General features: G+C 45.7%; 1 protein-coding gene across 2 annotated transcripts in view; it reads right to left on the bottom strand.

Moving 5' to 3' along the window:
• The window catches only part of PSMA5 (proteasome 20S subunit alpha 5), a 29,260-nt gene extending 18,354 nt beyond the window's left edge, over positions 1-10,906 (bottom strand). The window contains exons 1-2 of one of the 2 annotated variants that reach the window (XM_002715806.6): positions 10,764-10,906; positions 4,041-4,107 (exon numbers count right to left, since the gene is read on the bottom strand). In XM_002715806.6, coding sequence (XP_002715852.1) covers positions 4,041-4,107; positions 10,764-10,792 — 96 coding nt within the window. In that variant the 5' untranslated portion in view covers positions 10,793-10,906. The remainder of the gene's footprint in view (positions 1-4,040; positions 4,108-10,763) is intronic. The other variant, XM_070077931.2, reaches the window with a different exon arrangement.
• Positions 10,907-12,794: the final 1,888 nt, after the last annotated feature.

Here is a 12,794-nt window from a genome sequence, read left to right as displayed (position 1 = left end):
AAAAAGAAAAATCAGAAACCATTCCCAGAAAACTGAATCTATCAGTTTAGTTGTTCTCTGCTTGTATTATGTTTTATGTATACTGATCTTATATCCCCAACTGAACAGGGCAGGACAGAATTCATGCCTATTTTAAAATTTTATCTAAAAAGAAAAAATATTTAAATTTTATTCAGAAATCTTCCTCAACTGGAGGTCATTTTGCCCCCTGATATTTGGCAAAGACTGGAGACATTTTTGGTTGTCACAAAAGGAACAATGAATGTTAACAGGCATCTAATAGGTGGTGGTCAAAAATGTCACACACCTTACAATGCACAAGAAGCAGGGCTGGCGCTGTGATATAGCGGGTAAAGTATCCTCCTGCAGTCTCACTGAGCATGTCGACCTCTCTTCTGCATGTCTTGGCTCACTAGGTTGTCATAAGGACCTGAGCAGGGATTTACATACTAGTGCACCGGTACCCCTTTGATGGAGGGCTCTTGGCCTGGGCTAGTAAGCCAGTGCCTCCTGGCCCCAGTTTAGTTTAATTTTCTGGATGGGGCTGGCGCTGTTGCATAGCAGGTTAAGCCACTGCTACAGCGCTGGCATCCCATACGGATGCTGGTTGGGGTCCTGACTACTCCATTTCCGATCCAGCTCCCTGCTTATGGCCTGGGAAAGCAGCGAAGGATAGCTTGAGTGCTTGGGCCCCTGTACCTGCGTGAGAGACCTGGCTGAAGCTCCTGGCTTCAGCCTGGCCCAGCCCCAGCTGTTGCAGCCATTTGGAAAGCAAACCAGCTGATGGAAGACCTTTCTCTCTCTGTGTCTCTCCCCCACCCTAACTCTGCCTTTCAAATAAATAAATAAATCTTCAAAAATAAGAAAATCCTCCAGGGAAGACCAATTCCCATGTCAGTGGAGGTGGTGTGGTGTGGGGTTGGGAGAGTTGGCTCTGAAGCCAGCATCTGTCACTTCTTCCCTGGGGGCCTGGGGCCAGGAAGCCATGGCTGCACACTTGTAAGGCAAGGGTGACGACAGAGCCGGCCTTTCAGGCACACTGTGAGGATTCAATACTGTCAGCCAAGAGCCTGAATCAGTCCATGTCACACAGCCAGCCTTGGTGTCTCCAATGCCGGGGTGGGGGTGGGCACTGCTGCCACTGATAGGGGTCCCCTTTCTCCCTGTAGTTCCTGGGAGCACCCTGACACTCAGGGATGGGAGGATTTTCTTTTTAGGATATGTTTTATTTGTATGACTCCAGCAGCTCAGACAGGGCCAGACTGAAGTCAGGAAGGAGCCAGGAACTCCACCTGGATCTCCCTTGTGGGTGCAGGGGCCCTGGTAATTGCTTTCTCAGGTGCATTAGCAGGAAGCTGGATTGGAAGAGGAGCAGCTGGGACTGGAACAGGCACTCTGATAGGAGATGCTGCTGTCACAGGCCATGGCTTAACCCCTTGGGCCACAATGCAGTTCCCAGGAAGATCTTTCAAAAAGCAGGGCTCCACGCTCCCTTTTCATCAGGGTCTCCCTCTCACCTCTGCACATTCACCCCCAGACCCCAGGCTGGTAAGCCCCACCAGGGAAGCATTGCCATGGACAGCTGCCCTCCATCTGTATGAGACAGCCAGGCTGCTGTGGGGTGGGGGTGGGGGAAGCTCATTTACTTCCTATGTTCATGTTTTTGAATTACTAAATGTGCTGAATATAGACTGACCTTCACACGGTTGCAGTCACAGGCCAGAGCCGCTGCCTCCAGGGAGCAGCAGCACCAGGCTGTCAAGTTCTTCCCAGGAACTTCTAACACAAGAAGTAAAACAGGGGGTTGGCGCTGTGGTGTAGCGCGTAAAGCCTCTGCCTGCAGTGCTGGCATCCCATAAAGACGCAGGTTCAAGTCTTGGCTGCTCTACTTCCAATCCAGCTCTCTGCTATGGCCTGGGAAGGAAATGGAAGATGGCCCTAGCCCTTGGGCCCCTGTGCCCATGTGGGAGCTCTTGGCTTCAGATTGGCCCAGCTCCGGCTGTTGTGGCCATTTGGGGAGTGAACCAGAGGATGGAGGACCTCTTTCTCTGCCTCTGCCTCTCAAACAAATAAATCTCTTAAAAAATTGCACAAGATGCACTTTCTCTGAAGAAAAATTAACCAGTCCAAAATGTCAATAGTTCCTGCATGGAGGAAGTGGTCTCACAGCCCAAAAATAAATTCTCAGTCTGTTCAGTTTAGCCTCCAATGTAAAATAACTTTCTAGGCTTCCACTCCAAAAAAAGGGTCAATATTACTGACAGACTATTTTACAACATAGATCAAAATTCAAGATAACTTTTTTCTTACAGTTACATTTCCCTCCAGAGCTTACAGTGTTATAATTCTGCCTAAATTTCTCCCCCAACCACCCTTTTTGAGGACTGTGGAGAGGGGGAAGGGAAGACAAGGAACATCTGAACTGACTATATGTGATATCTCTTGGATGTAACTCATTAACACAGTAATCAATGGCTAGGTGCTCAATATAATACAATAATGTTGACATTTTCACTCCTAGGGTACTTTTTTCTACCTCTACTGGGTGTATCCTTCATCCACACAATTTGCATGGTACCTCCAAGTAGCCATGTCTACCATCAGGCATTTTTACCCCAGATCCTTTCATGCTACTAAAGCCTTATGATTATCAAATCACTTTCATATTGTCCATTTTTAAGTTGCCAGGGCAACAAGCAGATTATTTGAATGTTAAAACACCTGAATTTTTCACAAGGGTTAAGTTGCAACCACTGTGGGTCATATCCACTACCTCTATCCTAACCCAAACTAAGACAAAGAGATCAGATACCACCTCAGAACCTCTAGAAAACCTGGACGTTACGAGCCCTAAGGAGCTGAAAACCTGGGGATTACTCTTGGTGTGCCCACCTGAGCAGAGCCATTAGCTTCACTAAGGCTCAAAATAAATGCTGCAGCTTAGAATTCTGACAGTCAAGCACTTCCCAGTACTCTGTTTTCAATAAAGACTGTAAGAAATAAACATAGGAACAGGCACTTTAGAGGGCCCATCATTTTCTGTCCCACAACATAATGCCTCCACTTCACTCCCATGTCTTCAACTAATCAAAATTTCTTTCCCCTATTTCCAGATTCTTACACAACTTCTTCCCCCAATATACTCTTTCCAGCAGATAACTGAGGAACAGAACAGTTATAGGAACTGTCTTCTGAAAGAGGCATTTTAAATAAATAAGTAAATCTTTCAAATAAACAAATCTTTAAAAAGTTATTTAGATTCTTCATAATTGAATAATGTAGATTTCATAATTTTAGGGACAGATAACTTCTAATTTTTGGAATACTAACTTGAACTACACATTTCATTCTTTTTTTTTTTTTTTTTTTTTTAATGGCAGAGTTACACAGAGAGAGGAAGAGACAGAGAGATCTTCCATCCGCTGGTTTGCTCCCCAAATGGCCGCAACGGTTGGGGCTAGGCCAGGCCAAAGCCAGAGCTTCCACCAGGTCTCCCACATAGGTGCAGGACCCAAGGACCTGGGCTGTCCTCAGCTGCCTTCCCAGGTCCATCGGCAGGGAGCCTGATCAGAAGTGGAGCAGATGGGAAAGGAACTGGTGCCCATATGGGATGCCAGTGTTGCAGGTAGCAGCCCCACCAGCTACACCACAATGACAGCCCCAAACTATCCATTTCTTATGCTACTGGATTACAAAATATCTCTTACTACATAAAGTGTCTAGTAAAAATTCACAACTTTACCAAAAAGAATGCAAAGGTAGTCAGCTACACGATTGATTCAATACAACAAAATACAGAAAACAATACAGGTGCTACTTCTGGACAGCCAAGGGGATTTTTATAAATACAACCAATAAGCCCTTCCACCTGCATGGAGAGAAAAAGCTATTTACATAAATATGAAGCAGTTACCTGGTCAAAAAGTTTTAGAGGTTAGTAGTATTGAAGTTGTTATAAAAATGGTTAACAATGGTTGGTGAAACATCAACAGTGTTAGGTTGCCATAAAATTTCAAAAATTTTGCTATTTGCTACCATACCTTGATGGCCTCAATGGCATATTCCACTTGGAATAATCTTCCTTCAGGAGAAAAAGTATTCACACCTCTATAATTTAAAAAAAAAAAAAAAAAAAAAAAACTTTAAAAAATTGTCAGAAAAATGAGTCATTGGACAATGACCTCAAGTTCCTTCACAACTAGCTCAGACTGCTAGAGAGGCATGTTATTATTCTCTACTTGCCCTCAACAATCTCAGCCATTTTGGGGTACATTAACAGTTTCTCAAGGCAATGGAAACATCCATACAACACTTCTGCCCTACTCACAGGAAGTCCTCCCAAACTGATCAATGAGGAGGCAACTCTTGTGTCTTAATCCTAAATCAACCTAGATCAATGTTGAATCAACTTACCAATTCTTTTGATGAGTTCACAGATCAAAACTATCAGGTAATTCCCAAGAAACTGATTTTTTCCTTTTTAGTCGAGTCATGGGCCAGCATTGTAGTGTAGTGGGTATAGTGGGTAAAGCCATCACCTACAATGCCAGTATCCCATGTGGGCGCCAGTTTGTGTCCTGTCTGCTCCACTTCCCATCCAGCTCCCTGCTGATGGCTGGGAAAAGCGGCAAAGGATGGCCCAAGTGTTTGGGCCCCTGCCATCCACATGGGAGACCCAGATGAAGCTCCTGGGTTCAACCTGGCCATTGCATCCAACTGAGGTGTGAAACAGTGGATGGAAGATATTTTTCTCTGTCTCTCCCTGTAACTGTATCAAATAAATCTTTAAAAAACAAACAAAACAATATACATGGTCAAGTCATTCTCAACTTATTTTTATGAATCAGCACTGTCAGTAGACTGAGAGCCATGTGGTTCCTATGTCTTAACCTAGTTCACTTACTCAAGATACGTAAACCAATTACATGCCAGATTACTTTTTCTCCGAAACACTTTCCCATCATTCTTTGCTTCAATGTTTTTGAAATAAGAGGTACCAATCACCATTGTAACTATAAAACCCTTGAGCACACAATGGATACTTTTTTATATTCATAAAGATTTATTTGTTTATTTGAAAGTCAGAGTTACACAGAGAGAGGAGAAGAAGAGAGAGAGAGAGAGAGGTCTTCCATCTGATGGTTCACTCCCCAAATGGCCACAATGGTCGGAGCTGCGCAGATCTGAAGTCAGGAGCCAGGAGCCTCCTCCAGGTCTCCCACCCAGGTGCAGGGGCCCAAGCACTTGGGCCATCTTCTACTGCTTTCCCAGACCATAGCAGAGAGCTGGATCAGAAGAGGAGCAGCCGGGACTAGAACCGGCACCCATATGGGATCCCAGCTCTTCACGTCAGGCTGTTAACCCACTGCGCCACAACGCCTGCCCCAACAATGGACTCTAACAATATACATTGAAAAGTTTATTTGAGGGGCTGGTGCTGTGGCACAGTGGGTTAAAGCCCTGGCCTGTAGCATTGGCATCCCATATGGGCACCGGTTCAAGTCCCAGCTGCTTCACTTTCAATCCAGGTCCCTCTAATGTGCCTGGGAAAACAGTATAAGATGGTCCAAGTCCTTGGACCCCTGCACCTGCATGGGAGATCTGGGAGAAGCTCCTGACTCCTGGCTTCAGATCGGCCCAGCTCCAGCCACTGAGGTCATTTGGGGAGTGAACCAGCAGATGGAAGACCCCTTTCTCTCTCTCTATCCCTCTCTATAACTCTTTCAAATAGAATAAATATTAAAAAAAATTTATTTGAAAGGCAGAGAGACAGCTTCCATCTGCTGGCTCATGCCCCAAGCCCACAACAGCCAGGGCTGGGCCTGGCTGAAGCCAGGAGCTCAGAACACAAGCCAGGTCTGATATGTGGGTTGCAGGGACCTAAGTTCTTGAGTTATCACCTGCTGTATCCCAGGAAGTACATTAGCAGGAAGCTGGAATTGGAAGTGGAGCCAGGACTCTAACCCAGGTGATATAGGACACAAGCTCCCAACTGGTATCTTAACTGCTGTGCCAATCATCCACTCCCAGAAATATTTCAACAAATGCATGAAAATGGTTTTAATAGTTTATGAGGGGGCTGGTGCTGTGGCGCAGGTTAATCCTCAGCCTGCAGTGCCGGCTTCCCATTTGGGCGCCAGTTCTAGTTCCGGCGGCTCTCTTCCAATCCAGCTCTCTGCTATGGCCTGGGAAAGCAGTAGAGGATGGCCCAAGTGCTTGGGCCCCTGCGCCCACGTGGGAGCCCTGGAAGAAGCTCCTGGCTTTGGATCGGCACAGCTCCAGCGGTTGTGACCATTTGGGGAGTGATCCAGCTGATGGAAGACCTTTCTGTTTCTCCCTCTCACTGTCTGTAACTTTATTTCAAATAAATAAATAAAATCTTAAAAAAAAAATTAGTTTATGAGGTCTAGAGCAAAGTGTTCGCAAATTTGTCAAAAACTCTTTTTTCAAAATAAAATTTATATAAAACCCCAAAATATAAAACAGATAATAAAAGTTTATTTAGCCTTTACTATATGTCTGGCACTGCTTTAAGCCATTAAATGACTCAAAAAAAATCTACCTCACTTAATCCTCAAAATAATCCTACAAAATAGTAGTCTAAGGTGGATAATATGTTACAGATGAAGAAGGTAAGCCACAGTGAAGTAAATTGCTCAAAGTCTCTCAGCATCTATGAGACAGACCTGGAAACAGAATTTAGCCCATCTGACTACAGAGACCAAGGTCTCAACTGCTCCACTGTATGGCCTCAAAAATCATTCTGGCTACATTTGGGGTAGAAAGAGAATCCTACCATCCCAGCCTGCTATGTTCCTGAGGTAATTCCTTGAGGCCCAATTACTACACTTGATCTTAGCCAAAAGGCTAAGTGATACCTTGAGGCCCATTTAAAAGAAGTTAAGGAACAGGTATTTGGCGGAGCCACTTGGGACACCCATGGAGTCCCAGCTCTGCTTCTGATTCCAGTTTCCTGCTAATGCATATCATGGAGGCAGCATGTCATGAGCTAAGTCCTTGTGACTGTGTCACCCACATGGAAGACTTCACTGAGTTCCAGACTCCTGACTTCAGCTTGGCCCGGCCTTGGCTGTTGCATACATTTGGGGGATCAACCAGTGGATGAAAGATTTCTCTCTTCCCCCGTTCTATCTCTCCCTTCCAACTAAACAAATAAATGAAATGTAAAATGAGCAGTTTAATGTAAAGAGCAGTTTAAGGAAGTAGGCATTTAGCCTAGCAGTTAGGATGCCCATATCCTGTATCATAGTGCTTGGCTCCAGTTCCTGACTCCAGCTTCCTGCCAATGAAGATCCCACAAAGAGGTGATGATAGTTCAAATAATTGGGCTCCTGCCACCTACATGGGAGACCTGCATTTCATTCCCAGCTCCTGGCATAGGCCCCAAGCAGCCCACCATTACAGGTATTTGCTTGCTCTCTCTCCCTCTCTTCGCCACTCTGACCTAAAAATAAATAAAAACTAAATTTAAGAAATTTCTGAAGATCACTGAAATATCTAGGATCAAAAGACCTGGAATTGAGTTCTAGTTTTGTCACTTACTACCTTTAGTTCCCTCAAATAATAAATGATTTTTTTTTTTTTTTGGACAGGCAGAGTGGACAGTGAGCGAGAGAGACAGAGAGAAAGTTCCTTTACCATTGATTCACCCCCCACCCCGCAATGGCTGCTGTGGCCGGCGCTCTGCGCTGATCTGAAGCCAGGAGCCAGGTGCTTCTCCTGGTCTCCCATGCGGGTGCAGGGCCCAAGCACTTGGGTCATCCTCCATTGCCTTCCCGGGCCACAGCAGAGAGCTGGCCTGGAAGAGGGGCAACCGGGACAGAATCTGGCGCCCTGACCGGGACTAGAACCCGGTGTGCTGGCGCCGCAGGCGGAAGATTAGCCTAGTGAGCCGTGGCACCTGCCAATAAATGATTCTTATACTGTGGTCTCTCTACTCTTGGCCCTCTTCTCAAACTTTACTGTTTCCTTGGATTACCTCATCTGTGCCAAGTTCCAACAATGTCTGCTGCCAGTTTATTTATTTATTTAAAAGGCAGAGATAGAGAAAGGGAGAGAGAGAGCGTACTTCCTTCTGCTAGTTCACACCCCAAATGACCTCAATGGCCAGGGTTGAGCCAGGCTGAAGCCAGGAGCCAAGGTTTCCCACTTAAGTGGCAGGGACCCAAGTACCTGAGCCATCATCTGCTGCCTTTCCAGGAGCATTAGCAGGAAGCTGGATGGAGAGTGGAGGAACCTGAACCCAAACCAGTCTTCAGTGTAGGATGCAGGAGCCCCAGGCAGTGGCTTAGCCCCGCTGCACCACAATGCCTATCCTCCCCTCACCTCTGTCTTAATTAATTTAAATGTCTGTTTAACATTTCCATTTGGTTGGCCTATCAGCACCTAACCCTCAATGATTTATAATCTGAAAGATTATCTTTTTAAATCCAGTCACCCTGAAAAATTTGCTTCAACTCCCGCCATTCCTACTTTAGTTTTTATTTTAAAATACCTCTAGTCTTGGGGCTGGCGCTGTGGTGTAGCAGGTAAAGCTGCCACCTGCTGTGCCAGCATCCCATAGGAGCACCAGTTCGAGTCCTGGCTGCTCCACTTCCGATCCAGCTCTCCACCATGGCCTGTGAAAGCAGAAGATGATGGCCCAAGTCCTTGGCCCCTGCACCCCTTGGGAGACATAGAAGAAGCTCCAGGCTCCTGGCTTTGGATTGGCACAGCTCTGACCATTGCAGCCAATTGGGGAGTGAACCAGCGGATGGAAGACTCTCTCTCTGCCTCTCCTTCTCTAACTCTGACTTTCAAATAAAATAAATTAAAAAAAAAAAATACCTCTAATCTCTCAGTTTCCAGGCTAGAAAGTTCTGAATTATTTGACACGTTCCTTCCCTTCTTTCCTATCCAACCATATGCCAAGGCATATTCCTCTTCCACAGCCACAGATCGCCCTTCCTTTCATTTGCAATGCCCTCATTACCTTTCACCTAACTAGTGTAATAGCCCCAAACCAGCACTGACTCACTCTCTCCTCTAATCCAACTAATCTCCATAAAGCTCAATAATGACCATGAAACTTAAGATAAAAATTAACAGCTTATAGTTGCCCATAGAATGAGACCAAAACGCCTTAACCTCACACTGAAAATCATCTAGTATCTAACACCATTCTGTTTTTCCCATATCTACTGCTACTCCAAGTATATGTGCTGATCAAACTGGACTTTTCTCAGACATGCATTATTTTTTCCACTGTCCCTCCTTTGCTCCTATTATTTTCAGAATTCAAAATTACTCACTGTATTTATTGAGATACTACTCTCTCAAGATCCACTAAAAATTTCAGCTCCTTCATGAAGTTTTCCATGATCCCTTAGTACAGACTGCACTCTGTCATCCAAACTTCCACGGGGTTGATTTGAATCCTCTGAAAATGTTAATACATTTCTAGCTGAAACTATAATTATTTTTGTGAACAGTTCTTTAAGAGATGCCTCCTATATGGGAACAAGGATCTTGATTTTGTTCACCGTAGGAAGCACCCAAATACACACACTAAGTGGATAAGGATAGACTGTACTTCAATCATTCTTGTTAAGACAAAAAAATGAGTAACACAAAACAATCAATACACATGCTAAGTAAACATTCACACAATTTAGTAAAATTTTCCTGTTAAGGATAATTTCCATCATACACAACCTAACTCAAAATTATCACCTAAAGATGGTTCTCCTCGATGCCCTAGAAGCTGAACACTAACAAAGTCACTTTATATGACAATGGGAATGACAATCATTTTTAAAACTTCACATACATCTTCCAGGAGATAGGAAAAGGATGGAAAAGTGCTAGTTCCAGGTGATGAAACTTTGGGTTAACATACTTGACAAGAAAGGAGGCTTCTTAAGTCAGTTCCTACAAAAAAAATCTGTATTTCCTAACTATTAAAAAAAAAAAAAACTTAACAGCTATGATCAGAATATACTGATCAGAATAGAAAATGAAAGCAAAAATGTCTACAGCATAAATATGTAAAACTTAATATTAGCATATGCGCCTCTGAAAGCTTCGTTTTTTAATAAATATAACCTCAAAATCTTTGACTTTTAAAAACACTACATTCGGCCTTCAACCCTAATACTTCAATATTAACACTAACACTAACCTGCTTTAAACTTTTATTTTAAAAGTCAGAAAACTCTCAGCCAAGTGGAATCAGTATGCGAAATCTCTCGAGATCACTCCAAACTCTGGTTCCTATAAAAGCAGACTCCACACTGGGCATAGCTAAGTCTGCCTTCAACCTTTTCCAAGAACTATACACCCCTGTGAACCATACTACAAATCCACTGGGTAGTCTCCGTGTGCTTTTTCACATTTTTTCTTATAAAAAGGGGGGGGGGAGCAGTCGTACTCAACGCTAAAAGGTGTATGGGTAAGGGGGTGACCCCCGCCTCAGGATTAAAGGTCGGAGTCCCGGACCCCGGCTTCCTTTCCTAACACAGACCGGGGCTTCTCACTTCCGCACCAAGATACGACCGAGCAGTGACTCAGCGGCAGGACAAGTGGGGCCGATTTACCCAAATCTAGCTTGAGCAGTAACCGCGAGCGCAAGGGAGGACAAGAGATCCCGCCCGGCCAGACCCGGGTTCCCGGGGCGCCCCATGACACGGCAGAACCCAGGCCGCGGCCGGGCCCCGGGCCTGCCCACCCATAACCCCGTCCCAGCTTCCCCCCACCGCACGGACCTGTCGTACTCAGACCGGGTGAGGAACATGGTGAGGGCAGAACTAGGCGGCAGCGGCGATGTGGGAAACCGGAGGAACCACGGGACTTCACCGGGATCCAACTCACCCACACCGCCACTTAACCCAGGAACCTGCTTCCAACTGCGCGTGCGCCCGCGACCTCTTTAGCCCGCCCTCCTAGGCTTGCTTTCTATTGGCTGGCCAAAGTTCCCGTCGAGGCGATTGGGCCAACGCGCCTCCCGCCAGGCCTCGCTCAGCCTAACGGAGGCGGGACAAAGAGCATTCTTCCGCTTTAAACTGCCGGCGGTTGCTAGGGGCGCCGGGAGTTTGAGGCGTGTGTGGGGAGTTCTCCATTTAGCGGTGTGAGCCGGCGCCAGGATGGGCAGCTAGGAGGGATTGTACCGAAGGCCGTGCTATCTGAACCTTGATTTGATAGGTCTCTCGCCGGCTTGCTTAATCTCCGCCCGGAGACGTTGGTCCGGTTTCCAACACGCGCTGCGCTCGCCCGTCTCTGCGGAGTTCCGGGTTGCTTGAGGTCTGGCGCGGTCTATCCGGTGCTCTAGCGAGGGCTGCAAATTTTGAGCGGTGATGGGTGCACTACGGTGGGTCTGAGCCGGCGCCGTGGGCGAGTCCAGCCTGGCTCATTTATTGAGAAAAGTTGGTGGGTTTTAACCAGTAAGAAAGTCTTCCAGTTTCCGCAAGTTGAGGTAATTTTGCCAGCTCGTTGTTGGACCCTCCCTGCGCCCGCCCCCAGTCCAGATTTCAGACTGATGAGCTCAGGATCCCAGATTCAGATCGTTCGCCGTTTTTCTGTTCTTAATGAAGAATGCGTGCTTTCCTTTTCGGTGCTTCTTGCCTCCCTTTCCCAAGGGCGGAAGAGCAACTTCGTAGCTTCATAGAAACATTCTGAGTAACTTGTCTAAGACAGGAAGTTAAGAAATCACGGCCGGGGATAAGGTGTTGAGAGGATCGAAAAAAGGAAAGTTGGAGATCTATTATACAGCAGGGTGACGCTAGTGAATAATGTATATTTGAAAGTTGCCAAGAAAGTAGATCTCAAACGTTCTCTCTCACACACACAAGTATGTGAGATGATGGATACAGTAATTGATCTAATCATGCACAAAGTGTATCTGGGGCAAAACATCACAGAGGAAGCGGGGGCTGGCGCTGGCTTAGCTGTTGTGTCCCGGCTGCTCCACTTCCGATCCAACCCCCTGCTAATGGCTTGGAGAAAGCGAAAAATGACCCAAGTGTCTGGGAGCCTATCGCCCACGTGGGAGACTTGGAAGAAGCTTCTGGTTCCTGGTTGCAGCCATCTGGGGAATGAGCCAGCATATGGAAGATCTCTCAGTATATGAGATATGAAAGAGCATATTTCTTTCAAATAAATTTTAAAAATTAAAAAAAGAAAATCAGGAGGAGAGGTTGGGCATTTGGCCCAGTGCTTGAGACACAGGCTGTGATACCCCCATGTCCGACTCTGCTTCCATTACAGCTTCCTGCTAATGTAGCCTGGCAGGCAGCAGGTGGTGACTCATGTGCTTGGATCCTGGCTCCTAGCTTTGGCCTGGCCCAGCCCCATTCATTGCAGGCATTTGGGGAATAAGCCAATGGATGAGAGCTCGCTCGCTCTCTCTCTGCCTCAAATAAATATATTGAAATTTTAAGATGTCTAATTTTTTAGAACTTGCATTTATACCATAACTATAAACAATTTTTGTCAGTTATACCTTAGTAAATCAAGGAGGAAGTCATTTATGGGGCAGTTATGCCTGAAAGGGAAATGCCATGGCTATTAATAATATATCACTGGTCATCCCTTAACCTCTCCAGGTCTGTAGCTCAATAAAGTTCATACTTGTTCCTACACTAGTTTTTTAAGTTACTGAAGCATTTTGGTGGTAGAGGAAATATAGAAATAGGCCTTTGGGGCATTAATATCTGTTTTCCCTCCCATTTATTTCCTGGCTTCCTTCATGAATTCAACAGGAATTTGGTTTTGTGATCAATGGCCAATCAGATGTTTGG

This window comes from Oryctolagus cuniculus, chromosome 7 (genome assembly GCF_051225735.1).
Source record: "Oryctolagus cuniculus isolate XC-2025 breed Fujian yellow rabbit chromosome 7, ASM5122573v1, whole genome shotgun sequence".
Lineage (NCBI taxonomy): Eukaryota > Metazoa > Chordata > Mammalia > Lagomorpha > Leporidae > Oryctolagus > Oryctolagus cuniculus.
This window is presented reverse-complemented; position numbering and strand designations above follow the sequence as displayed.